Source organism: Bombyx mandarina, chromosome A1 (genome assembly GCF_030267445.1).
Source record: "Bombyx mandarina strain Sakado chromosome A1, ASM3026744v2".
Taxonomy (NCBI): Eukaryota; Metazoa; Arthropoda; class Insecta; order Lepidoptera; family Bombycidae; genus Bombyx; species Bombyx mandarina.
This window is the reverse complement of record NC_143234.1, coordinates 3,933,907-3,961,486: the sequence shown is the minus strand read 5'-3', so window position 1 is coordinate 3,961,486 and position 27,580 is coordinate 3,933,907. Positions and strand designations below refer to the sequence as shown.

Here is a 27,580-nt window from a genome sequence, read left to right as displayed (position 1 = left end):
TAGCAAATCCCACCTCTTCTGGCTGAGCCTTTGCTCGCCCACCTGTCCTGTTGAAACTGGAAAAAGCCTCAGAGCCACCAGTGATCCTTCAATCATAAAAAAAAACGTGGTAACTAATCCCGATTTCGTATATCCTTGTTTTTAAGCCTTAAGATTGCAGACAATGCGTCTTAAAGTTGTCGGAGCATGAAGATAATATCTGTGAGCTCAAGAAACCAGTTAACACCAGTTTGGCCGTGAGCTCGCCTGCCCATATACAAAACCTCTACACATATATCAATATCGATTACCTCACGCGTGGAGCATCACTTGAGACACAACTTTTGGCTGGTTTATCGTTATTTTCACGAATTTCATCTTTCCACGAATAAGATTCCCATCCATTCCCATTAGCCATCCATGGATTTAAGTTCAGAAAATGAGCATTAGTTAAATTATGCGGTAAATATTAAATTATGATTCGATTTCACCCAACTAAACAAAAACTTTGTTTGCTATGTTCAAATATACAAAACCATGACTGTATGTATAATAAGTACTTCGGAGATTAATGATCACCTCGTAGTCAGTAGGTGAGGTATTCTTATGAGATACGTTCCACAAATAGAACTGATAGCTTATCGAAACATTAAGTGTTCCATCTATTTGGTTGTATTTGTATTCTGACCCGTGTAGTACCATTTTTAAAGTCATTGACTTTTATGAACTAATCCGATGTAAGTTTGGGAGGAATCTTGTATATTTTTGTTAATGCTTCGATGGGTAGACAAGCTCACGGCTAACCTGGTTACCTGAGCCCATGGACATGAGCAACGTCAATGCCGTCACACAACTTAAGACATGAGTTCTAAGTCACAGTTTTATCGTATAACCCAGAAGCAGAAACGCATTGTAGCTTCACGGCAGAAATAGGCGGGGTGGTCGTACCCACCCGTGCGGACTCTCAAGACGCCCTACCACCAGTATTCTTTCTATCTAACCCTCTAATAGTATTACGGAAGGAAAGAGGGCACACTTTATTGCACACGAAGACATAATATAGATTAAAATTATAATCAATATAAGAGGCTTAATGCTTATATCGTCAGGTCTTATCTCTAAGGGCGATATATTATATCGCACCTATAGAATTAGTGGCTTAACTAAAAGTTTTAAGAAAATTAGTTTTATAATTCGAACAACATATAAACATTATCAGTTTATAAAATTAAACAGTCTTTTGTCCAGAAAGGGACAAACGTACCCATTTCGTCTCTTTTAAATCAAGAGTATACCTTAAAGTACCTATTATAATCGAAAAGCTAAAGAATTACAATTTTTCCATCACATTTTTTGGAGTTCACCAAAAAAATGTATATTTTTTTATTGCTTAGATACCACATGGCTTAGCCACCTGGTGGTAAGCGGTTACTGGAGTCCATAGACATCTACAATGTAAATGTCGCCGTCTAACTTGAAATATAGGTTTTAAGGACTCAGAATAGTTACAACGGCTGCCCCACCCTTCAAACCGAAACGCAATACTGCTTCACGACAAAAATAAGCAGGGAAGTCGTACCTACCCGTGCGGACTCACAAAAGGTCCTACCACCAGTAATTACGCAAATTATGATTTTGCAGCTTTGATTTTTAATACACGATGTTATTCCAAGTATTTCATTAGAAAAATTGGTACCCGCCTGCGGGAATCGAACACGGTTGTATCGCTAAATACAAATGCACCGGACGTCTTATCCTTTAGTTAGGCCACGACGACTTCGACTTCCCAACGTAACCGATTCTTCAACCATATCCCTTAAGGTTACATTTACGTTCTCTCTGCTGTCTCCATTAGCTATTTCGGTAGAAAAATCTCGTAATAAGAAATTTAATGAGGTTTTGCCCCAAAAAATCACTTTTGTAGGGTATTTTTGATTTATCACTTTCTACACCGTCGGATCCGATACATAGTGAAACGAAAAAGCGACACTAGAAAAAGACAAATCTACAGAACATTTCTGAAAGTTTCACTGCTACTGCAAGTGTACTCCTGTACACGTGTTTTCAGGTTTTTTAAATCAATCATTATCACAACATAGTATAAAACAAAGTCGCTTTCTCTGTCCCTATGTATGCTTAAATCTTCAAAACTACGCAACGGATTTTGATGCGGTTTTTTTAATAGATAGAGTGATTGAAGAGGAACCCATATATGTATAATAACATCCATTAACTAGTGGAGAAATCAATAATAAATTACTGTTTCCGAAGCGAAGCGAGGGCGGGACGCTATTTCAAAATAAACAAAACGTTTAGAAAAAAATCTAATTTCTACGAATTGAATCATACATTATTGCCGGACGTAATGGCTCTGATGTTTGAGATTTGGTATTTGAGGTCAGGGTGTATTTTTCCTCGTCTCGTATGTGTTTCTGTTACTCATGACATCGGAGATTTTCCAAAGCCATAGGTACGATTATAAATAATAAAATTGTCACGGAAAAATCACCTCTAAACGTTTGCGAATGCGGAAAAAATTAAGCTAGTCTCGACTAAAAGCCGTAATTCCTGAAGCGATGTGTGCGTGCTCACCAAATAAACACACCGTCTCCACCCCAGTTGCTAAGGGTGGTGCTTCGTGTGTGCGTATAAGAACGTAAAACCATGAAAGCACCCTTGAAAAGCGGACACAAGGCTTATTTTGGCTTGCCGTTGTACAATTTAAATATTCTTATCTGACCTAGGCTTCGTCGGTACACAAGTTAATGCAGAAAATATTTTATCTGGATATTCTAGAGTATAGTAGTTTTACGATGTTTATATCCAAGGCAGTTTGGAAAGAGCTAAGGAGATGTTTTTCGGGTCATGGCGAAAATTTTCAAAAACGAATACGAACAGTGGTATAGCGTTCAATTAAAAATTTCACAGATACCTATGTTTTATGCAGAATCGCAAATTTTACTTTAATTGTGCGGTCAGTATAAATATAAACTTAATTGATTGCGTTAACAATATAAGAGCGATCTTTCATCGGCGTAATAATTTTAATGCGAACGGGAATACCGAGCTATTTTTACAGCAAAGCGTTAAATCTGCTTACAGAGACTCGGGAGAAAAATGAATAATTTTTACCGTGATCCCGGGTTTCAAATGTAGAGTTGGCATGGGTATTTATCTCGTTAACTTCCACAAGTCACTTCACATATGTTTATATTTTGATGGAAATTAATTTTTAATACGCGAGTTTTGCGAGCGCTCAACATCAGCGGCGCTCAGCGCATGTTTCGATTGTGTTTTGATCAGCCCAAGCAGACGTACGACTACCTGGATCCATTACTATAATGATTGGACGGAAAAATGTTTTAAGCGCCATCTATCGGTTCACTTATGAACAACAACACAGTTTTTCACTTTATATTTATAAATTAAGTTGACAATTGTGATAATAAAGATTTAAATAAATACTAATCATCATTAATACCCCAAATAAAATCGGATATAGTACTAAAAAAAAATTATAAATAAATTACTGTTCCATTAATAACTATTACCATCTATTGTCAATATCTGGAACTATTACGAATTGTTCAAACGTTTTACCGAAGAATTTCGTCCAACCAGACGAAAGGGCGGGTTTTACGCATGCGTAGAAGTGGGGCTCGTAGTAAATTCATTGAAAATCATAATAATCAGTAATATACTAGCGGGTCTTGGTCGATAACGTATTTTGACGACTGAACTCTGCGAACGTTCGTGTGCTTGCAAAAATTATAGCCGCGTGGACGCCTACACTAAATTTATAAATAAAGTTTGAGTGCAGTGAGTTCTGATATAGTGAGAATGACCAACGCTCCGGTCAAGAAGGTGCCCATACATTTACAGGTAAGACAAACTTAATGCACCTGTTGTTTTCGCGATGCATAAAACTGACCTGTTCTTTAGAAATAAACACAGTTTTTAACGGCTGCTAAAAATGAAACAAGCATTTACGGTTTGAACGTGACGTATGTTTTTAAATATCAATGCACGAGTGAAATGTTTGAAAGTGAATGACCCAATTTTCCCTAGATTTCGGGTTGCCGGTTACGAATAAGAATTGCGAAACTGACTACTATTACTGTTTTATCAATCTATTTTAAGTCTGAGAACATGAATACGTAGTTTAAGAATATAAAGAAATGAACCATTTCAACGTGTTTCTTAATTTACTGAAATGATAAAAACATACAAAATACGATTTAGCTTGGTACTTATTTGAATATAACGATTACCGGAGAAATGATAAATACAAAATAAATCGCCTATGTACATATTAAAATTATATTTCTTATTCGAATTGTTATCGAATTTTTAAGGCAATTTTAATAAAAACTGTTAATAAATTTAGATTTACAACGAAATTAATAAAAAATATATGGTATTTCTGCGTCTGCGCGATTCAAATAGGTATAAATTTGCGCAGCCATAATAACCTCATGGCGACGGGACCTTGCATAACCTCCCATCGGGAAATGAGATACACTTACACAATCATCATTCATCATAATATGATTTGAACTCATGATGAACAAACTAGAACACTAGACAACGATTAGGTGTATATACTACTGTTCATATTCGTATGTTACAATGGAAAAATAGTGAATTTTAGCCCACTGAGTTTCTCGCCGAATATTCTCAGTGGGGTCGCGTTTCTGATCCGATGGTAGATTCTATGAAGCACTGCTCTTGCTAGGGCCAGTGTCAGCAACACCCGGTTTGAGCCCCGAGAGCTCACCTACACGCTAGGGTAACGCTGATATAGCCTCTCAAGGCAATCAGCATAGGTAGAAAAAAAAGTGTATTTTCTGTCAAAAGTCAATAAAATTATATTTAAACATCGATAAAGCATATTATTATTTACTTTGTAAGAAATGTTCTGCAGTATTCAATGTCGTAAGCCCTCGCATATAGCTACCATCATAATTTTTTTTTTCAAACCAAATGCCAAACCTTCTTTCTTATTCTTGGGCATGGGCGCATGGGATATGTGAGGTTCAGTGGCCGGTGTTTTCCGGGCATTACCCGCCTACTTCTTCCGCGATTATCGTCCCGGTTTCAAGGATGAGACATGTTTAGACTGGTGGTAGAACCTCTTGTGACTCCACACGGGTAGGTACCGACATCTTGCCTATGTCTGTCGAAAGCCCGGCACGCAATACGCCCAATTACTCTATCTATCTATCCATCTAGTTTTTATATCGTTATGAAACCTGGCAACTTTAAATAAAAACACACTAAATATGGTACTGTCTGGTAAGAACTGGTCTAGTGATGAACTTGGAAAGTGAGTACAGGAATTCTTGAAAGGTAAACTCTTCGAGATTACGACTCTTTAGACTAATAATTATTTTCCCAAAGAGTTTTTTTAGCCTCCCTATCTGCTAGTAGTCTCGGGGGGTACTCCACTTACGCGCGGACGGGTAGGTGAGCTCACGGGCTCAACTTGAGAAAATTTGCTACTAGGACTAGCCCTAGCAAGAGCAGTGCTTCGGATCCATCAGATCAGCATCGCGACCCACTGAGAAGATCCGACGAGAAACTGTGAGTCGTGTCTGTGGGAGCGAGTATTTACTATTGTATTATATCATTACAAAGAGTGTTTGAAAATATTTGAAATGAAAGTTGTCAACTCGAAATACTGTTTATGGGCTGGAATAGCCTCTTAGGCTACCAGCCAACTGAAAAAAAAACTTTATTTTGCTTACCCGTTAGAAAAAGGTCGCATGTTTACTTTTAAAATTTCTCGGAGATACTTTATTAGGACAGATTAGAATTTATTTTACGGTGTCTATGGAATCTTGTTTTTCAGCCCTCGATATAATGCCATACAAGTCTCTCTAGTCAATGCGAGCCCGACCCATATTGTTAAGCTCCCGGCTACGTGACATACGAGCGTAAGTCCAGCTCAAACTTACCAAAGAGATACAAACCCCCCATTGAATATAATTGTCGGGTAATGTGTACAGAAAGACAGGTAAAACTGGTTTGATTGTTTTTTTTTATCTTAGTCAAGACCAAGGCTCAGGTCACTTGTTCATGAAGCTACACAAGGCTCAATATATTCTATGTCCATTCTTGTGTATTTATCGCCCCCATGATCTACAACCGAAGTAAACTTTTTACTGGTGGTAGGACATCTTGTGAGTCCGCACGGATAGGTACCACCACCCTGCCCATTTATGCCGTGATGCAGTAATGCGTTTCGGTTTGAAGGGTGGGGCAGCCGTTGTACTGTAAAAACTGAGACCTTAGAACACCTATCTCAAAGAGGGTGGTGGCATTTACGTTGTAGATGTCTATGGGCTCATCAGGTAGGCCGTGAGCTTGTCCACCAAACATAACAACCTTCATAACAAGGTGACACTCTACAAAACTTGCATACGTCCGGTCATGACTTATGCAAGTGTAGTGTTCGCTCACGCGACCCGCACCCACACAAGCCATCCTGTTTTTGTATGTTTGAAGGCTAAGATAAACGTTGTATATTTTATTACTGCAGTTCAGGTTACAGTGGCCGTGGCGAGAACCTCTCTATTATATTTGTTTTCTCTGTTTTCGTCAACTGATTTTGAGGACTAGAGGTCCCGCAGTAGTCGAAATTCGACTATAATTAATTGGAATTGTAAGTTTTGTACACATACTATAATCACAAAATTCGCCAAGGCCACACTATAAAAAAATATTAATAAAGACAAACAATATTTAATCTATTCTCAATTTGACCACAGACGTCAAGAACAAAAGTTTGATAATAAATAGTATGCATGCGTGTGTGCGTCAAATACATGGTATGTTATGTGTGTAATGCTTTCTTTATAGATTTAATGTATCTTTTATGCATTATTTAAAAAAAATATTAGCATTGTGCAGTTCTTCTCTATATTCTCTATAATTGTGGAAAATTTCATACTCCTCCGTCCGCGCAATTTTCGTAAAAACGGACACAAAATTTTTGCTTCACGTATTAATATATAGATTGTTCTATTACGAGACTTCATCGAAATACGTTTTAATTTCTACATGGTTGAGAAACAAACATACTAATTTAACTTTACACTTACAAACACTATTTTAAACTGATATAATCTACAGAACGAAGCGATTCAGGGCCTCTCTATCGTCTATGTACTGCTATTTATATTATTTATTTATTACCTTAAGCAAACGCTGCATCATATTTTAACTGACTCGAAGTAAAGATTCCTAATTCGATTGTATTTTTATGTTGTTTTTGTTACCTCAAAACTTTTGTGCGTTCTAAAGTGAACCGATTTTGTTGATTCTTTCTTATTTCAAAGCTTCTCACGTGGTCCCATTTAAATTTGAACGAGATCTGACAGGTGGTTTTCGAGTTACCCTTAACAATGCAAATCTAATTGGCTTCGATTGCATTAATAATATTCTCATTTGATTTTGTCGAAATCTGTTTTTTTATTTAACATCTTGTCTTATTCCAAAAGACCCATATGATCGACGCCCTACATTTTTGTGTATTTATCGAGAATAGCAATAGGTACGTCGATGCCTTAATTCGTCATGTGAGAATGCGGGCTGTCACTAGCATCTTAATTATACGCTAGCTAAATAGGTTGTCCTATACCTAAAGAAATGTTTGAGAAACCAAAAACTTAGATTTGAACTGTTTGTTTTTTTTTTTTTGGGAAAGCGGCCCGTCATTATAACCTCTTTTATTGGCCGCTTCTAAATACATATCCCACCATTCCCACCCAGCCGACGCGGCGACCGGGCAACGCAAAGCCGCCGTCTTCCTAAAACATGTCTTGTCAGGTACGTGATGGACGCGCATAATATCAGCTTAAACATACCAAAGAGATACAAACCCCCCATTGAATATAATTGTCGGGTAATGTGTACAGAAAGACACTTTAAACTTGGTTTGATTGTTTTTTATTTTAGCCTAAATCAAGGCTCAAGTTATTGTTCATGAAGCTACATTTGTCGCCCCCATGGTCCGGTTCCAGTACCGATGCTTTTAGGTTTTCCAAGCACCGGTCACCGTTCTTGTAGAATAGTTCGACATGCAACCTAGCCCATAGACCCAACAGACGTTGCTGGAATAGCTCCTAATGTTTCCAAAGTTAAAATTAAATACAAACGCATGCTCTATACTATAAGGCTATGGCACTATTTGAATAGATTTGCCAGCGTCTTGTATAAACTTTCAATTCATTATTACAATACATGAACTGTTAAAATTGTATCAGCACTCATAATGATGGACTGAATTCGTTCAAAAGCTTATTGTCATACAAATAAATACTGCAAAACCGGGGTAACAGTTAAAGGCTTACTTACGCCAAAGGGGCCATTGATTCACCAAGGCCGATCTAAGCTAACTCATCAATTTATTACTACTAAATTCGTTGCTGGCATTCAATCTGTAGATATATATCGGTTCTGTAGTAGACAGCAATGAACTAGTAAATAATAATACACTTATCTTAACGATTTTCAGTAAATACAATTTGGATAAAATATTAAATTATTATATAAAGTGGATTTTATTTGCGGTCAGAATTCGCGCCTAGGGTATGTGGGACTTGTCGGTCTACAAATCGTCTTCTCGCATTAAAACTGTATAATCTCAAAACATACTAATTTTACAGGAAAATGTTTTAAATGTTTTAAAGGCTTCACATGTAATATTTTTTTTTGTTATTACTTAAAAAATAATTAATATTAATCATCTTTGCAACATCTATCTTTTATTTTTTACCAGTTACATTATCTATCTTTTAAAGTAAGATAAAATGATGTATTAATTTTGTTAATATTAGTAAAAAGAACATAGAGAGAGAAGAGAATACACTTTATTGCACACCAAAACACAATTTACATTCAAAAACAATCAAAAAATCTTTTCCAGACAACCGTTTAATTTATAGAAATTCTGGAGAATATTAAAAATATAGCAGGTATGTTGCGGTGTACTATAGATAATACATTAAACTAAAACTAAACTACGCTCTTTTGACAGTATTTATGAGAAAAATAGTGGATACCAAATGATTCCGCATATTAACTCAATTTCGAATATTTTTGGAAATTGTACACTTTTAATGTGAAAAGACGAAATGTCCTTTCGGCGGTGGCGGCACGGCGCTGAAAGGGAAGAAGAGCTCTACCTCTCCCGTTCTACTGCCTCCGTCTGCGAGATGGTGCACTCACAGAAGATGATCATCATAGCCACGACGGACGGTAGCGACAGGTCCAGTCCTATCTTCACGACGAGGACGCGACTCTGCTCCAATACGCGAGCGCATGCTCCGCCGTGTCTTCGTCGCATCACGGCAATGGTGGCACTCCGGTGTCAGTTTCCTCCAGGCAACGAGGTACAGATAGCGGCTAAAGCAGCCGTCTCCTGTGAGTCGCCGTCGGAAAGTCATAAGTCCTCGGTCGACGCAGACGACTAGTGGTAGGACCTCTTGTGAGTCCGCATGGGTAGATACCACCACCCTGTCTATTTCTGCCGTGAAGCAGTAATGCGTTTCGGTTTCAAGGGTGGGGCATTTACGTTGTAGATAGATATCTATGGGCTCCAGTAACCACTTAACGCCAGGTGGGCTGTGAGCCCGCCCACCTAAGCGATAAAAAAATTAACTTAACCTAATTGAGTCGTCTATTATCAAAGGCGGCAATCTGTACATTTGGACAAAAAAATTTTATTGATATGTCAATACAGATTTATTTGAATATAATCGTCTCCTTCAAAGAATACGGTTCAAAACCTGCATTAAATAAAGGTTAATAGTTAACCTGTTATTTATCTAAGATGTCGTTCCGAAGAGTTTTGTGACTGCCAATGGAATACAAAGTCAATAATTCGTTTTTCTGATTTACCAATCATTGTCCAAAAGTCAGATTGCCGCCTTTGATAATAGACGACTCAATTATACTCTTTCGTAAAACTTTTCTTTTATGAAAGATATTACTTGTAGAAGACATAATATACCGAAGAAGATCTATCATTTCCGTATGGGAATGGCTAGACTGTATTGTCATTCAAGGTGTACACGTATTACGTCATTAGGATTGTGTCATTATTACTTGTCTTACGTCATTTCGTTGCCCTTTTCAATAAGTAAACAGTTTAATAAGTACCTTTTTTTTCCTACCTATTCTGATAGCCTTGAGAGGCTATTTCAGCTTCACCCTAACGTGTGAAGGTGAGCTCACGGGGCTCAAACCGGAGTGTTGCTAACACTGACCTTAGCAAAATCTAATGCGACCACTGAAACTCAGTAGACTGTATCTATGGGTTCATTCACTCGTCAAGCCCTTCGCAAGCGGGGTTTGACGAGGACGGTGATCGGTAAGTACCAGTAGGTTCTCTTTATTCTATCTCACGAAGATGTGTAAAAAAGACTTTTTTTTTATGGCTTAGATGGGTGGACGAGCTCACAGCCCACCTGGTGTTAAGTGGTTACTGGAGCCCATGGACATCTACAACGTAAATGCGCCACCCACCTTGAGATATAAGTTCTAAGATCTCAGTATAGTTACAACGGCTGCCCCACCCTTCAAACCGAAACGCATTACTGCTTCACGGCAGAAATAGGCAGACTGGTGGTACCTACCCGTGCGGACTCACAAGAGGTCCTACCACCAGTAAGAACCTAGTTCTTATGCATGCATTACATGCGCGCCTGTGTGCGTTAATTTAACTAATAAATGTTAGCTAGTAGTTCGATTCGATTTTCGTTGGTAGTTAGGTAATAACAATAATTTTCGTTTTCAATATTTATTTTAAATACGGAAAACATTATTAGCAGAATTATATTGTAGATATAGCTATAGTTGTAAGACAAATTACTAAAAGGTTTTTCTGGCCCAAAGATCGGTAGGTGGGTAGTATTGAAGTTCACCAACGGGAATATCGATGCCCACTTTAACTTTTTTATAGCTTAGATGGGTGTACGAGCTAACGGCCCACATGGTGCTAAGTGGTTACCAGAGCCCATAGATATCAACAACGTTAATGCGCAACCCACTGAGGCATGAGCTCCAAATCTGGAGTTTTATAGAACACCGGCTACCCCACCTTTTTAATCGAAATGCCTTACTGCCTGACGTCAGGAATAAGTGCGGTACTTACCCACGTGGGCTCACTAGTCGCCAATCCACCAGTGAGTGCCGGTTGGATTGCAGTACGCTGGTATAATACTCTGAGAACCCTGTTGCCCATTCCCCTGTAAACCTTATAATACAACTGAAAACTAATAGCACCATATATCCAGCACTACAAAGAACGCCTCTAAAACCTTAGCTCACTGAGTATCTCGCCGGATCTTCTCAGTCACGATTGCGATCCGTTGGTAGATTCCGCGAAGCACTGCGAGAACTAGTGTTAACAAATTCTCTCACGTTGACCACGTAAGCTCACGTAGCTGGAATACCCTCTTAGGCTGCCAGCGAATAGGTAGGGGGAAAAGCCTAAAACCTCAATATGTTAATTCTTCTTCTTCTTCTTCTCAGTCGTGTCACTCTTGACAGAGTGGTCGTGATCGTCATGTAGTGTTGGAAGGGGCAGACTTAATGCGTCTCACGATGTCGCGCCACATTTTTCTCTCCACCACATTTCCAGAGCGTCTATTTTCTTCCTTTCCACGTCTCGCACGGTCCACGTCTCAGCAGCGTATAGAAATATAGAGTATATTAGTGTTCTAAAGAGCCTGATCTTTGTTATGTTAATATCAAAATGAAAACTTCGCGACAACTTATGTTCGTATGTTCCATAGGGAGTGCTCTGATGATAATAATGGTATCATCATCACACCGCCCACCACCACAGTGCGTGTCCAGAGGTCTTTTTTGAATGACTGCTATGGAATGAGCTAACCTTCACGCTGTTTCCCGAGCACTATGACATGTCCTTCTTCAAACGAGGCTTGTGGAGTGTATTGAGCGGTAGGCAGCGGCTTGGGTCTGCCCTTGGCATTGCTGAAGCCCATGGGCGACGGTAACCACTCACCATCAGGTGGGCCGTATGCTCGTCTGCCTACAAGGGCAATAAAAAAAAGTTATTGTCTAGCTATGGTCACAGTGCTTAAGAGGTAAAACTGTGCAGTAATTGCAAGGCACCTTATATCAGTTATATAAACAGTTGTTTTAGTTTCGGGGGCGACCTTCAGGTTATGACGTCATTGGACTGCGGTAACAACTTAATTCCGGGCGAACCAACAGCTTCTCTACCCATATAACACGAAAAAAAAACAGTTCTAATTTGAATTCGTAGCACCTTTTCCTTAATCATAGGCCATTTACATAGTTAACACGTCTTATATTACCTCTAGGTCGAATAGTCAACAGATTTATCAACTATTGTATTAACGCAACAATTCATTTTAATTCAGGGTCAATTGAAATTTGTTACAATTAGTTCTGTACACGCTACTTCCACGTTCAGACGTTTAAATGTTATTCGAGTATTTCTGGTACTTTATGGTTGTGAGAGATGATATTGTTGGCTTATTTTTTTCCTACCTAAGCTGATGATCTAGAGCAGTGATTCTCAACCTTTTTTTTGTTGCGGCACATATTTAACGATTTCAAAATTTGGCGGCACACAAAAAAAAAGATAAAAATTATTTACTTACTACAACACACTGCATAAATAGTTTATCAAAAAATTTTAATATACGAAATAAACTAAAATATACTACAATTTTTTTTTGTGGATTTAAATATATATTCATGTTTAAAATATATATAAAAATATTTTAATAGTATTAATATTTTAATATTTTAATAGTTTAAAATATAATTTTTTGCCACGCACCATCCGGCTATGGAATGAGCTCCCCTCCACGGTGTTTCCCGAGCGCTATGACATGTCCTTCTTCAAACGAGGCTTATGGAGAGTATTAAGTGGTAGGCAGCGGCTTGGCTCTGCCCCTGATATTGCTGAAGTCCATGAGCGACGGTAACCACTCACCATCAGGTGGGCCGTATGCTCGTCTGCCTAAAAGGGCAATAAAAAAAAAATAAGTTTCTTTTAAAATGATATAATTTAATAATATTAACATTATTATATATTCGCAAAATTTGGCGGCACACTTTTGAAATTTGGCGGCACACAAAAGTGCCGCGGAACAGTGGTTGAGAATCACTGATCTAGAGAGACCATATCAGCGTCACAGGGCTAGTAGATGATCTCACGGGTCTCAAACCTCACGATGTTGCTAACACGAACCCTAGCAAGAGGGGCTTCGCAGAATCTACCTCCGGATCGGAAACGCGACCCACTGAGAAGATCCGGCGAGAAACTCAGTGGGCTGTGTTTGTGGGTTAATTTACTTGCCGAGCCCTTCGTCGCAAACGACGGGTTCGACGAGAACGATGATCGGTGCTTGGATTCCTAAAAGTACCGCTATCCATGCGCACTACAAATAATATACTAATATAACGCGCGTCAAGTTCCGATGACAATATATTAACTTTATAACTTCACTCTAATACCCTGACCAGTAGTAGCAACAGGACAGAAACAAAACAAAAACAGAAAAATAATAATTAAATGCTTGGATGGATGGTTTAATTGCTTGGAGCTTTTAAAAGTGTTTTTTATTATATAATATTACTAGCGGACCCGACAGGCGTTTTCCTGAAAAAAACATTCTAGTCGATCCAGCCATTTAGTTACAGTATAGATAAGTAACCTAGATACTGACTGCAGCGCCATCTGCGGGCTAATCTGTGAATCTAAAACATCTAGTGTGCCACCCAAACGCATACAAAAAAATTCATTCAAATCGGTCCAGCCGTTTAGGAGGAGTTCAGTGACACACACGTACAGTAGAGTTATTTAATATCATTGTTAAGATTCTACACGAGTTTAAGTTTATGATTGTTATTATATATTAATCTATACGCAAAGATCAGTAACACCGTAGGGTTCAGTGCTATCGCAACCGCTAACCGTTCCGGTCCCACACTTGCCATATTTAATTTTAATCGTTCTATTCATTTTTAACACGTTGACTGCGAGGCTATGTGAGGCATTTTTTGCCAGTGCGTATGAGGTCTTTCCGAGGCAAGATCGAACTTGTTTACCGTATGAGACCTGATAGGCCTCAAAACTGTTTTGGTATATATCCATGCTTATAGAAATGTGAACTTGTCGCCTTACGCACCAAGCGAAAAGTTTTGACTGCGGCATCAGGGAATAGTCGCGTGTGGGCTTTTAAATCACATAACGCAGTCAACGTGTTAAGAACCCCGTTACTCTTTCAATTTAACTGATTAAACATTTAACCGAACTATATAGTTTCATAATTGTTACAACGGCTAATCTAATTTGAGCTCTAGGGTCTTGTGTATTCTTTGACTGAGTAAATGTAATTTTTTAAACATCTACAATCATGTAAATGTTTAACATACGTCTGGGATAAAGATAAAACACATTATATTTTATCTATACTAATATTATAAAGCTGAAGAGTTTGTTTGTTTGAACGCGCTAATCTCAGGAACGACTTACTGGTCCGATTTGAAAAATTATTTCAGTGTTAGATAGCCCATTTATTGAGGAAGGTTATATATAGGCTATATAACATCACGGTAAAACCAATACAAGTGGAGCACCAATAAAGAATGTTTCAAAATAGGGGGTTTAGATAGCTCCTTAACGTTCTATAATTCAAATGTATTTTCACTTTCTGCGTAAATGAAGTGGGGGTAAAATTTAGCGTTATGCCAAAGTAACTATTCCACGCGGATGTAGTCGCAGGCAAAAGCTAGTATTATTTTATGCTAATATATAAATCATAATATAATTCTTCTGTCCGTGTGAAACGGTTGGACTGATTTCGATGATTTTTTTTTGTTTATTCGTGTGGATTCAAGAATGGTTCAGATTCACAATTTTTTTATTATTATTTTGTAATAATAGCTTGAAATTTTCTTTTTTTTGCTTTCTACGAAATTGCAGGTTTCCGTGAAGAGGTTCCACATATTATAATGGCTTTATGTATTTTGTCAATAGCGTGTTAAAAGGAAAATGTAGTTACGAAATGGAGGCATCTTGATTAAGACACATGACCACCGAATTGAGGGACCACTGAACTGTATCATATTGGTAGTGGATCCGGACGGTATTAGAGGCGTTTACCATCAGCCTATCAGCCAGCGGCATCCGACTCGTGCCGCATCAGATCTGTTAATACACCGTCAGCTATTGCTAAAACCAAACCCTCATTGCACCAGCCGGCAAAGTTAATCACAACGTGAACGGCTTATTAATTAACATGTTAATTTTATTCACTGAACAGTTAACGGTTAACGAGGTAAATATCCGGTTAGTTCTTTTACCGTATGACTGCTTTCTATTAAAAGTAACAAACAAAGTATTTTTGTTTTTAGACTCGTCGGAATAATGTAAGTTTTCCGTTGGAGAAGCGATTTTCGGTCTTTGATTTTCCTAATATAATTACGGATGTACCTATGCCTCTATAAAAAAAATACACGGGTTTTTTACGTTTGTAGTGTTGCCTTAGATTTTAAACATTAACATCATCGCTGCAAAGTGCACAATCAAATTACCTCAGTCATTTGAAACGATACAGTAATGATGAAATATAGGTGACGGTTGATTTCTGCTGCTGAGTTCCGACTTGAAGGTTGATCAGCGGTTATACATTACGATTGATGCTTCCATGTTTGGCCATCGGAATCTGGGTTGGAATAGCCAGCTGTCAACTGGTAATCGGATAGTATCGTCCCTATTATCATAGCTAATGCCTATATCGCCAAATCCGCAATTGAGTCCCCATAATCTTGCCATCCCACCCACCCGATAGATTATCAATATATATGAAAATGAATTGCTGTTCGTTAGTCTCGGAAAAACTCTAGAACGACTGGACCGATTTGGCTAATTTTGGTCTTGAATTATTTGTGGAAGTCCAGAGAAGGCTTAAAAGGTAGATAAATATGAAAATGCTCGGAATTAAATAAAAATAACAATTTTGTTTCTCCTTTGGCGTGTCCTCCGTCGGACGAATTCCTTTTGTTTGTTTTAAGTTTATTATATACAAAAGTTTACGTCTTTTATTTATCGATTGAGGCACTACGAAGTCTGCCGGGTCAGCTAGTTATCAATATAACTGTGATTCAAGATCTTGCCACCACGGTTTCCGATAGCTGAATATCAGGTGACCTTAAAACTACTCTAGCAAACCAATAAAACTTGGTCGCCAAGCTTCTATCAATACGACGCCCGGTTCGAACACTGAAACATACAAGCAAGTCGTTCGCTTAAAGCAATCTATTCTTACTCCCCATCGCGTCGAAGAATCGACCCCTCACAAAGGACAGTAAATAATGATTTATGCATACCCGTAAAATGTTATTTAAAACATGCGGTTGAAACGCCTTTATCGTTCGCAGGAAATTCCCTTCGGGCAGGTCATTAAAATTCAGATTTATTCACCCCTTTTAGTGTTTAAGTTTTTCCTCGTATTTATAATGTTAGGTCTGAGTATAGCTTAGTTATGAAAAGTACATTAAATGAAACTCGCGAGGTCTTTGGAATTGGTTGTATAGTTACGATTTGTTTTGTGGCGAAAATTGCCACACTGGTTTACTGCAGTTTACTATATAGTGTAAATTTTTAATAGAAAGGATGGAAAACTTCAATCTAGAAACTACGTGTGTGATGATTGTTCAAAAGTTTTACTGGTGGTAGGACCTCTTGGGAGTCCGCACGGGTAGGTACCACCACCCCGCCTATTTCCGCCGTGAAGCAGTAATGCGTTTCGTTTCGAAGGGTGGGGTAGCCGTTGTAACTATACTGAGATCTTAGAACTTATATCTCGAGGTGGGTGGCGCATTTACGTTGTAGATGTCTATGGGCTCCAGTAACCACTTAACACCAGGTGGGCTGTGAGCTCGTCCATCCATCTAAGCAATAAAAAAAAAGCATGAAGAAATGTGGAAGGAATATGTGATTCTCCATTCCGGGGCGTAGTGCATTCAGACCAGAATTTCTAAAGTTTTGCTGGACAAAACTGGCTTATCAGATTCATCAGGACACACAACGCCTCAAAATGCTTTCTGCGAAGTTTGAGTCTGCGGAATAGTATTCTAAAACAGAATAGAATATGTATATAGAACAACTATAGATAGAAAAGAATAGGATAGAATTCTAGAATAGTATTGCTAGGTACGCTAATGCCGAAGTATGTGTGCTTAAACGTTAAAGTTGTATAAGACGTTCTGGAGTTTTTTTTATTGTCGTTGTAGGTAGACGAGCATACGGTCCACCTGATGAAGAGTGTTTGCCGTCGCTCATGGACATCAGCAATGACAGGGGCAAAGCCAACAGCTGCCTACAAAAAGCCTTTACCTTACAAAATATATTTACGTGCAGATCAAAAGTTCCGAACTTCAGAAGAATTAGATTTATTATTAGATAGAATAGGACGGTCAAGAAAATAAAGAAAGTCAGTTGTTTTGACTAATCGAACAGACTTCCTGTTGGAGAGAAAACGTTCAACGCTTCACATCTGGATGTCATCGTAAAAATGTCAAAGTAGAACCGGATTATGCAATAAGGAGCCAAGCAAAATCTTGATAGTGATTTGAACGTGTTTTCTTAATAACGCGCACCACAGCATGAATAATAATAATAATAAGCATAATCGACAGTTAATACGAGTATTATACTTTTAATATTATAAATGTGAAAGTGTGTTTGTTTGTCCCTATTTTACGTCTTTTTTTTCCTACCTAAGCTGAGAGCCTTGAGAGGCTATTTCAGCGTAACCTTAACTAGTAGGTGTGCTCACGGGGCTCAAACCTGACGACGTTGCTAACACGAACCCTAGTAAGAGCCGTGCTTCGCAGAATCTACCACCGGATCGGAAACGCGACCCACTGAAAAGATCCGACGAGGAAGTCAGTAGTTAACATTTTGATAACCAACAAGAAAAAGCTCACTAACAGCTATTAATAATATAAAAAGACCGGTTCACGAGACTCCCGGCTCCCGATTGTTATCTTTTTGTTTAGGGTTAGAAAGGTCAAAATTGTACATCAATTAATTTATATTCAGCGTCTTCGAAGTGTAAACGAACCCGCTTGGCTGCATTAATTCGAACAGTTTTATTCTATTAACTATGATTTCATTCATCTCGTTCAATTAAAAAACGGAATATTACTTCAATTGATGGGCCTGTTATTGACGTACTTTACTGATTATTTTTGGCTTGAGTTTATTTACAAATGAACTCGGCATCTAGTTTATTTGACATCGTTCAACATAAGTATACTGCGCGATTCTTTTGTGACAGACGTAAGATTCTTTTTTTTTATTGGGAGTAAATTAGGAAAAGGGGAGGAGTTTAAGTAGGAAAGCGAACCCGGGCATGAGACCGGGAAAACGCTAGGAAGAAGAGAGGAAGTAAACGAGCTGACCTTTTATCATGTATCCGGTGTTAAAGAGTCCGTGGATATGTGGTAATAACTCAAGGACAGACCTTCCACCGAGCGGATATTGCGCGTAGACCGACAGTCTGTATTTTGTTGTTCGGATTCCGTGGGGGTCGTCGCGTCCCCTTGCGGGGGCGAGGAGCGGGCTGAATCTCCCTGCCTATTGAGACAGGGGTGATGCACTGCGGGTGATGATGTGTGGCAGGCTTGAGGTTGAGATGGGTGGGATCGACTTCTTTCTTCTCTTCTCTTCTAACTTCTTTGTTCGGATTCTATCCGATCGAAACTTATCCTGAAAATGTCGTAAGCGAGATTCAGGCATCTGTCAAATATCTTGTGTTGTATGATGGCTTTTTTTTTTTTTTTTTTGTCAGGAGGAAATCGCCGGACTTCCGCCCTTCACTGGGGATGGAGGGCGGGGCATGTCGGAGTCGAACCGACTAAAACCTCCTGTCTCTCAACAACCAACGTCCAAACCTCGCATGAGACAAAACTCATGAAAAGGCAAAGGGGGGAAAGTGAAGCGTTTAGTGCGGAGCACATCTCTCCCATCACCCTCCCCTCGGGACGCCGGACTGGCGGTCGTCGGCGCCACGACCACCAGCCCTCTCGGTCGGCAGGCTATCCGAAGCCCGCCTAGATGGCGCCGGTTAGAATGGTCTATCCTACGGAATACCCCGCTGGGTCAGAACCAGCGTGGGTCGAGGATAGCCGGCCTTCCATCACCCGGATGCTCATGCATAAAACGCGTGCAGAGCAGCTTGCACGTCGTCTTCTTAGGCCCCCTTCGCCGGTCCCCAGGCCGACATGTGAGGGGACCCGAAACACTTAGAGGGCCAGGGCTTGGGCGATATCCGCCTCCCTGGCCCCCGCTCGACGGCGGCGGGCCTGTGCGTCTCTCACGCGCCCCGCCGCCTCCTTCTGCGAGATGGTGCACTCGCAGAAGTCGAGCATCGCCTTCCACAACTCGTCGTCACCGAGCATCGATGCCACAACACTCGGCAACGACAAGTCGTTTCCTATTTTTGCGACGAGGACACGGCGCCACCCCTCCCATGCGGGGCAGGCGACGAGCGTGTGCTCCACCGTGTCCAAGTCGCAACCACAATGGTGGCACTCTGCCGTCGGCTCGGCTCCGATCCGGTGCAGGAACTCACCGAAGCAACCATGCCCAGTGAGCACCTGCGTGAGCCGGAAAGTGAGGCGTCCTCTGTCACGATTCACCCAGTTCACAAGAACCGGGCGAATCGCCTCGACGGTCCTACGACCAGCCGAAGGATAGGCCAGCCGTCTAGACCATGACTCCAGTACGGACCGCCGAGATTGGGCCCTCCGCGCTCTGACCACACTGGGGCTGGGACGCGCCACGCCCCGTACACGAAGGTCAGCCCGCCACTGATAGTCAGCAGCGAGCGCCTCCGCCTCCAGGACCCAAGGCGGCGTCCCAGCCAGTACACACGCCGCCTCAAAGGAGATGGTGCGATAACCACGGATGACCCTGACCGCGATGGTGCGTTGCGGCCGTTGCAGCAGCTTCGCTACCCCCACGGCCAGGGACTGGCCCCACACGGGCGCCCCGTATAGGGCCATTGATCGCACCACCCCTGTATAGAGACGGCGCGTCACCTGGTCAGGCCCCCCAACATTGGGAAGGAGCCGGCTTAACGCGCCGGCCACCCCCAACAAACGAGGGACCAGATTCTGAAAGTGAGCACGGAAGGTCCAACGACTGTCTAGAATGAGGCCGAGGTACTTCAACTGCACCCCGACCCCGATACGGACGCCTCCAACCACGATATGGGCATCGACAGGTGGCACTCTCCGGGGCCTGTGGAACCACATGGCCTCGGATTTACTGAGCGCCACGTCGAGGCCCAATCTCCTGATTTTGCCGACGACATGCGCCACCCCAGCCGTAGCAAGACGGGCAGACTCAGCAAAACTCCCCCCCCGGGCCACGACCAACGTGTCGTCTGCGTAACAGATTACGCTCAGGCCCGGGAGGAGGGCACCCTTCAGCACCCAGTCATACCCGATATTCCACAAAAGAGGGCCGAGCACCGACCCCTGTGGAACACCGCGCACGACCGGGAACCGGTGCACGATCCCACCGTGTCCGGTACACGTGACCGATCTGTCCTCCAAGTAGGAACCCACCAGCCGGCGAAGGTAGGGGGGCACTCCGTGTCGTTCCAGCGCCCCCCCTATCACGGACCAGGGCAGGGTGTTGAACGCATTGGCGATATCGAGTGACACCGCCAAAGCCACCCCACCCCCGGAAACGGCCTCATCCGAGAGGGCCCGCACGCGAAGGATCGCGTCTACCGTTGAGCGGCCCTCTCGGAAGCCATATTGCTCCGCCGACAGATCGGGTCCCACCCTGACCAGATGCTGGATGATGCGGGCTGCCAGAATGCGTTCCAGCAGCTTGCCCACCTCATCCAGCAACACGATGGGACGGTACCCGGCAGCAGTATCCGCCGGGCGCCCCTCCTTTCTCAACAGCACGAGTCTGCCCGTCCTCCACGATGAAGGAAACCGTCCCGACTCGAGGCAGGAGTTGTAAAGCCTCAAGAGTCGGTCCCCCAGGGCACCAAGAGCCAAGGCCCAAACCCGGCCATGGACGCCGTCCGGGCCGGGTGCAGTGTCCTTCGCGCACATTTTGCGCACGGCCACACGGAGCTCCGCCCCCGTTATATGGGGCACCTCGGCAGGAACTTCGCCGTCGTATTCCGGCGGCGAGTCCATAGCGGGAGCGACAAATCCCTCCCGCTCCTGCGGGAACAGCGCCGAGACGACGTCCCGCAGCTGCTGAGGCTGGAGACGCTCCGTGATCGGGGGGGCCCATGGGCGCATTTTATTGCGCACCATATGATAGGGCCGCCCCCACGGATCCTCATCCAGCGTCTCCAGGAGATGATGGCTACCCACTAAAGATATAACAACTTGGATGCTGCTGCATATTTTAGCATAGCAAACTCCAATGTGTTATAATAACGGTATTAAAAGCTCTCTCTCAAGCTGAGCCCCGTCGACCACCAGTCGTAGCCAAACAAGCTTTGTGAATAATACCCGATCCCGCAGACACGATCCACGGAGTATCTCGCCGGACCTTCTCAGTGGGCCGCGATTTCGACGCGATGGTAGATTCAACGAATCACTGCCCTTGCTAGGGAAAATGTTAGCAAATTCATTCAGGCTGAGCCCAGTGAACTCGTTGATCAATCAAGACGAAGCCAGGAATATCTCCTCGAGTCTACTGGCAATAAGGTAGGCCAAAAAAATTGGTCATGAACAACTTAAAAAAAATACATGTTGCTTCTGCACTGACGCTTATTCAGAGAACAATGGCATTACAAAACTGATGACACATATAAAATAAATTACTATTACGTAAATTATGTAATTAAAAATGAAATTTTGTGTTCGTGAAAAGATAACGTGCCACAATTAAGATAAAATTTGTAGATTTGTGGTAATATTTTTCCAGTGTTATACTAATAAAGCTATAGTTTAGTTAGGTAGGATTACTGGTGGTCCGAAGACCTTTCCAGTTTCAACATCACAGGTGGGCGAGCAAGGGCTCAGCCAGGAGGCTTAGGATTTGCTAATAGCTGCCCGAGCGCCGCCAGAGGAGACCTAACAACTCAAGGGCAGCTGCTTCGCGAATTAATCTACTGCCTTATTGAAATGCCGAGTTCGACGAGTACGGTTATCAGAGGGATAGTGTTAAAGCTGCAGGCGTTAATTTAACCTCTTCAATTAAATGCTAACAAATCATTCAAAACCTGAAATAAAAACCCGAAACTGAAGAAGGCTCTTGGTCTTGTCTCGGTTACCCCCCTCGACCGGGTATCGGTAAATGGATTCCCCAGCGTTAAAAAAAAAAAAAAAGTTTGATATTATGGAAGTGCCCCGAGGTTCTGCATGTGTTAAAATTGTAATTCGGAATGAATTAATCAGGTACGTAAATACCAGAAGAAAACCTTCGAGATCGCTGAATGTGGAAGACATTTTGAATTTATATTTAAAAAGAAAACCTGATATTTCATTAGTGTTTCTGTATGTTACAAATGAAACCGGGCTGGCAGACATTGCGATTAGCCCGAAATATCATACGCCCTCTGTCGTACTTCAATTCCATTCTAAAACTCGTCTGGTCCTGTCTTCCGACATTAACTATGGCAAAATATATGAAGAGAATACAATTAAAATTCGCTGTAAAAAATTTAAAAGGTAATATTACGTGTTTTGTACTTTAGTAATATATATGTATTGCTGGAAACTCGCTTTCAAGTTGTAACGGAGAAAAAAAACCCGCAGTGTTGTGTCAACAAACCAAAGTAACAACAAACATTGCGTTGTAAAACGAATTACGTGTTTGCAAATAATATTTATTTTGTGGCTTCATCGTCTAAAAGATAAGACACTCGGGGTTTTCGTGTAAAGCGATGTTAAATCTCGCAGGCGATTGCCGATTTTTCTAAACCCGCTGTACACGTTGGGCTAAAATTATGGGCTACCACTTTGGACCAACGTAGATATCTACGTGGTGATATGTCGGTAGTTGGAACAAACACTGGCCGAATAATGTGGGTTTTTAGTGCACACATCAAAGGATCTTGGCGCAGTACGCAAATAGTGTTCACACATTGGCGCCTTCTTCAGTTCATTGTTATTCATCAGCAAAGACAGTAGTGTTGCGTCATTTCTTTTTAGTCACTCCACACTTTGCTGCACATTTAGGTAGTACTTAAACGTACTGTACAAATAAATTGCCGCGGCTGCAAGAGATTCTACGTCCATCTTTACCAAAGCGCCAATTCAGAATGATCAGAATGGGATCGGATCTTTTGGTCAATGAACTTGCCCAGCACCTTAGTCCAATGCTTACAGCGGACTTAAGCAAAACATAGGTGCTTACTTTACACATTCCTACAGAGGTTTCTGAAGAGAACATTCACGATGAAGGAATAACTGTGTCTACTAAAAATGAAATATGATGTGGAGAAAGACGTAAAAACCAAAACACAAAATGTGGCGGTGCGTATTGTCGAGCGCGGGAAGGTACCATCATCCTGTCTACGTCTGCCGCAAAACAGACATTATCTCCGGTCTGAAGGGTATACAATACATTTGAGATTAGTAGTACATTTATCAACATGGTAAGAATGGTCAGGCAGTGTAATGATTTGGCTAAATGTCACGGTAACCTTGATATCTTTGAAGCTAGACTCAAGGGATTTGTCAGATGTGTGAAGGATATCCTATTTAACAATGGCTAGTTATCAATATTTGTAATTTCAATTGTGTTTTCAATAGCCAAAGCTATGCACATTAATATGGTTTTGCTGAGTGCACATACTATTTAGATTGCAATCCAGATTAGATCTAGGTACTACTTGTACGATTTAGCTAATATGTACTGTATGATGATATTATATAACATGATCTTGGGTTCGATTTCCACTTCGGGCAAATTACCACGGAACGAACAGTTTTATTTACTCTTTGTCTGGGTGTATAATATCTAATGTGGGTTGGCGTGGCGACCTATGCTACTCATTGTGGGCTCAATGCGCGAATCTAAACGACAAAGTAATGTTCCCGATATTTAAAGTTTTACAACTAATCACAATACCTAATATCCTAAATTAAATACGATCAATCATAGGGGTCTGATTGCCAGTTTTTTCACGTTCTACCCCATCTAGACTCCATGAACGATTACAACGTTTGCGTCCGAAGAGACTTGTAATCTGAGAGTAATACACGCTTTTTTACAATAAAACATTTTTTCTTTCACAATTTTTAATTAAAATTTATTAAAATTTATTTTCAATTTTTTACTTGGATTTTCTATAAAAGCGTATTTTTTTTAGTTTTTTTAAACTATTATTTATTTTTAATTTTTTAGTTGAATTTAAATTTTTCCAATTCTTTTTTTTTAAATATTGAATTGTCATCGATCCTTAATAAGTATACCAAATTTCGAGTTAATCAGACGTTTTGAAGGGGGTCAAAATCATGTTCAAAGATTCCGTTACATACCTACATACGTCTGAAGCTAATAAAAGCGTATTAAAAAGAGTTTGTAATCTGTAGCAGTACAGACACATACGCATCGATACGTACATATTTGAACATATATATATCAGTCTCATGTATTTCCTTAATACAAAAATGCACATAGTAAATAATTATTTATTTAAAACGTAAATAAACCCAAATGGAAACACGCGTACTTCTAACGTGATTCTCTTCAAGCAACCTTGAATTATTAACTATTCAAGTCCCTATGTTCATTTGTCACTGACATTACTCATTTACATCGGCACCGCCCGTGAATTCGCTACTTTACGTATTTAGGTGATCTGTGGATCACGTAATCGTAAATTTTTTGTCCTTATTTAATGAATAGTAAAATAGAGACAACATATACGATTGTTAAACCTTCATAATTTGCGTGCAAAACTTAACATAACATAGAACGTATACTGATTGGTAGAGGTTAGCCACTTATGACATCATGTTCCGTGATTGGCGTTTAATATATTAAAAACCTGTTATAGCTGTTTAATAATTCAATTGTTTTTTTTATTGCCCTTGTAAGCAGACGAGCATATGGCCCGCCTGATGGGGAGTGGTTACCGTAGCCCATGGACGTCAGCAATGCAGAGCTAAGCCGCTGCCTAACGTTAAGTAGGAGAGTACTTCTATAAGCCTCGTTTAAAAAAGGAAATAGCGAACTGTTGATGCTAATCACTACATAGTATAAAACAAAGTCGCTTTCTCTGTCCCTACGTCTGTCTGTCCCTATGTATGCTTAAATCTTTAAAACTACGCAACGGATTTTGATGCGCTTTTTTTTAATAGATAGAGTGATTAAAGAGGAAGGTTTATATGTATAATAACATCCATTAAATAGCGGAGAAATCAATAATAAATTACAGTTTCCGAAGCGAAGCGAGGGCAGGTCGCTAGTACCAAATAAAACGTACCTTTAATTACAAAGATAAATGTCGCGTATTAAGAGAAATTTTGCTTAAAACAAATAGCCTTTCTTCATCCCTCGAAATAGTTTCCAAGGTTACGAATACTTCGCAGTTTTCTTGGTCACAGTTAGTCGCTTTAAATTATATCTTCTTCTTCTTCTTCTTAGTCGAATACTTCATTGCTGAAGGTCGTGTCCTTGAAAGCCCTTCGTGGCTCTTTGTACCCTCGGCTTCCATTTGCTTCGGTTTTCGGCTTCTCTCAGGGCGTTCGCAACAGAGAGTCCAGTGAGCGCAGTTATCTGATCCGACCAACGGTTTGGTGGCCGGCCGGCGGGTCTTTTCCCTTCTACCTTGCCCACCACAATCAATCTTTCGAGGTTGTCTGGTGGCCGCCGAGCAATATGACCAAAGTAACCAAATATTAAATAGTAAATTATATCTATGTGTCGCGAAAACACCAATGAAAATGCTAAAATTGCTTATTTTATTTTTCGTAAACTATAGGTACATTTGCAAGAAGATGACTTTAATTTTGCTCTATGTACATACAACTATCTCACACAAGTACCAAAACCCAAAACAAAAATAGCTTGTAAACTACTATGACAAATTTATTCTAGAGTTTTTTTAACTGTCACCGCTTGACAGTCGTCTGTGACCACGAAAATTGTACGGTATTCTTAAAGTCTGAAATAATGTAACGACAACAAAAAACGCTAGATTAAAACGTTAAATTATTATTTTCTACGACTCGTGAAAAATATATTGTTCTGAAAACTAAAAGTTAGTTCTACAAAAAAGATTATCAATTTCACAAACCGTACTTGAGGAGAGCCAGGCGTCGTGTTGTCGATAACGCACTGCGGCCCCTCATCGACAGAACGAAGGGGGACTAGAACGGTTTCAGTGACTCACGGCTGGTATTGAAAAGGGGGCCTTGGAGCGACGAAACTGGTAATACGTGTGAATTAACTGCACCATTAACGTGTACTTTTTGAAACTACAAAAAAAAGCGTTCCGTTTGAAGTGGTTTTTAGCTTTGAGTGGCTATTTCAGCGTAACCTTAACTGTTAAGTGAGCTCGCGGGGCTCAAACCAGAGTGATGCTAACACTGACCCTAGCAAGAGCAGTGCTTCGCTGAATCTACCACCGGATCGGAAACGCGACCCACTGAGAAGATCCGGCGAGAAACTCAATGGGCTGTGTCTATGGGTTAATTCGCTCGTCGAGCCTTTCGTCTCAAGCGACGGGTTCGACGAAGACGGTGACCGGTGCTTGTGGTACCTAAAAGCACCGTTAATGGATCGGGAGGATCCGTAATGATGTGTTTTGGGCGACGTCGATGAAGTGTCTCGTGATTAATCGCATTAATTGCATTGCATGGGCGACTTGTTATCGCTAGCCCAAAGTGATAGTCATATTTCCCGTTGAAATACACGTAAATGTGACGCCAGCTTCGGAAGAAATAGCTTCGAAACGGAACTGGTTTCATGGAAATAGTACGTATCCTTTTTTCCTACGTACCATCCGTCTCTGGAATGGACTCCTGTTCACGATGTTTCCCGAGCGCTATGACATGTGGTAGGACCTACTCTACTGTTGGTAGGACCTCTTGAGTCCGCACGGGTAGGTACCACCGCCCTGCCTATTTCTGCCGTGAAGCAGTAATGCGTTTCGGTTTGAAGGGTAGGGCAGCCGTTGTAACTATACTGAGACCTTAGAACTTATATCTCAAGTTGTTGCGTTGGATGGCATTAGTGGGCCGTAAACTCTTGTGAACACAAAACAATAATAAAAATGTGGAACGTCTTTGAGATATTGTAAATATTGTAAAACTTGGCAAAGATAGGCACTGTTCACATTCGTCAGGGACTCCATCGTCTTAAACGATATCTTAAATCAGTTGTTAAAGTCATTGGCCGAAATCATCATTGGCAAAACTACTAAGATAATCTTATCTCGGTAAACATTAAAATTTACTTGTGAGAAGTGGGTCATTTCGTCAACGCAATATATGTGTACATACGTAACGGGTGACGACAACACTTTAATAAAACCACTGGATAATATATAGAATATTAAAATTAATAGAAAAATCCGTACATTTACTGTTT

General features: G+C 40.8%; 2 protein-coding genes across 2 annotated transcripts in view; one reads left to right on the top strand and one right to left on the bottom strand.

The window, feature by feature from the left end:
• Nep3 (M13 family metallopeptidase neprilysin 3) overlaps window positions 1–3,289 on the bottom strand; it is a 62,038-nt gene extending 58,749 nt beyond the window's left edge. The window contains exon 1 of the mRNA XM_089739828.1: window positions 3,112–3,289. Coding sequence (XP_089595954.1) covers window positions 3,112–3,144 — 33 coding nt within the window. The 5' untranslated portion in view covers window positions 3,145–3,289. The remainder of the gene's footprint in view (window positions 1–3,111) is intronic.
• Window positions 3,290–3,606: 317 nt separating this feature from the next.
• CRMP (Collapsin Response Mediator Protein) overlaps window positions 3,607–27,580 on the top strand; it is a 76,211-nt gene continuing 52,237 nt past the window's right edge. The window contains exon 1 of the mRNA XM_028169882.2: window positions 3,607–3,861. Within this exon, the coding sequence (XP_028025683.2) occupies window positions 3,820–3,861 (42 nt within the window). The 5' untranslated portion in view covers window positions 3,607–3,819. The remainder of the gene's footprint in view (window positions 3,862–27,580) is intronic.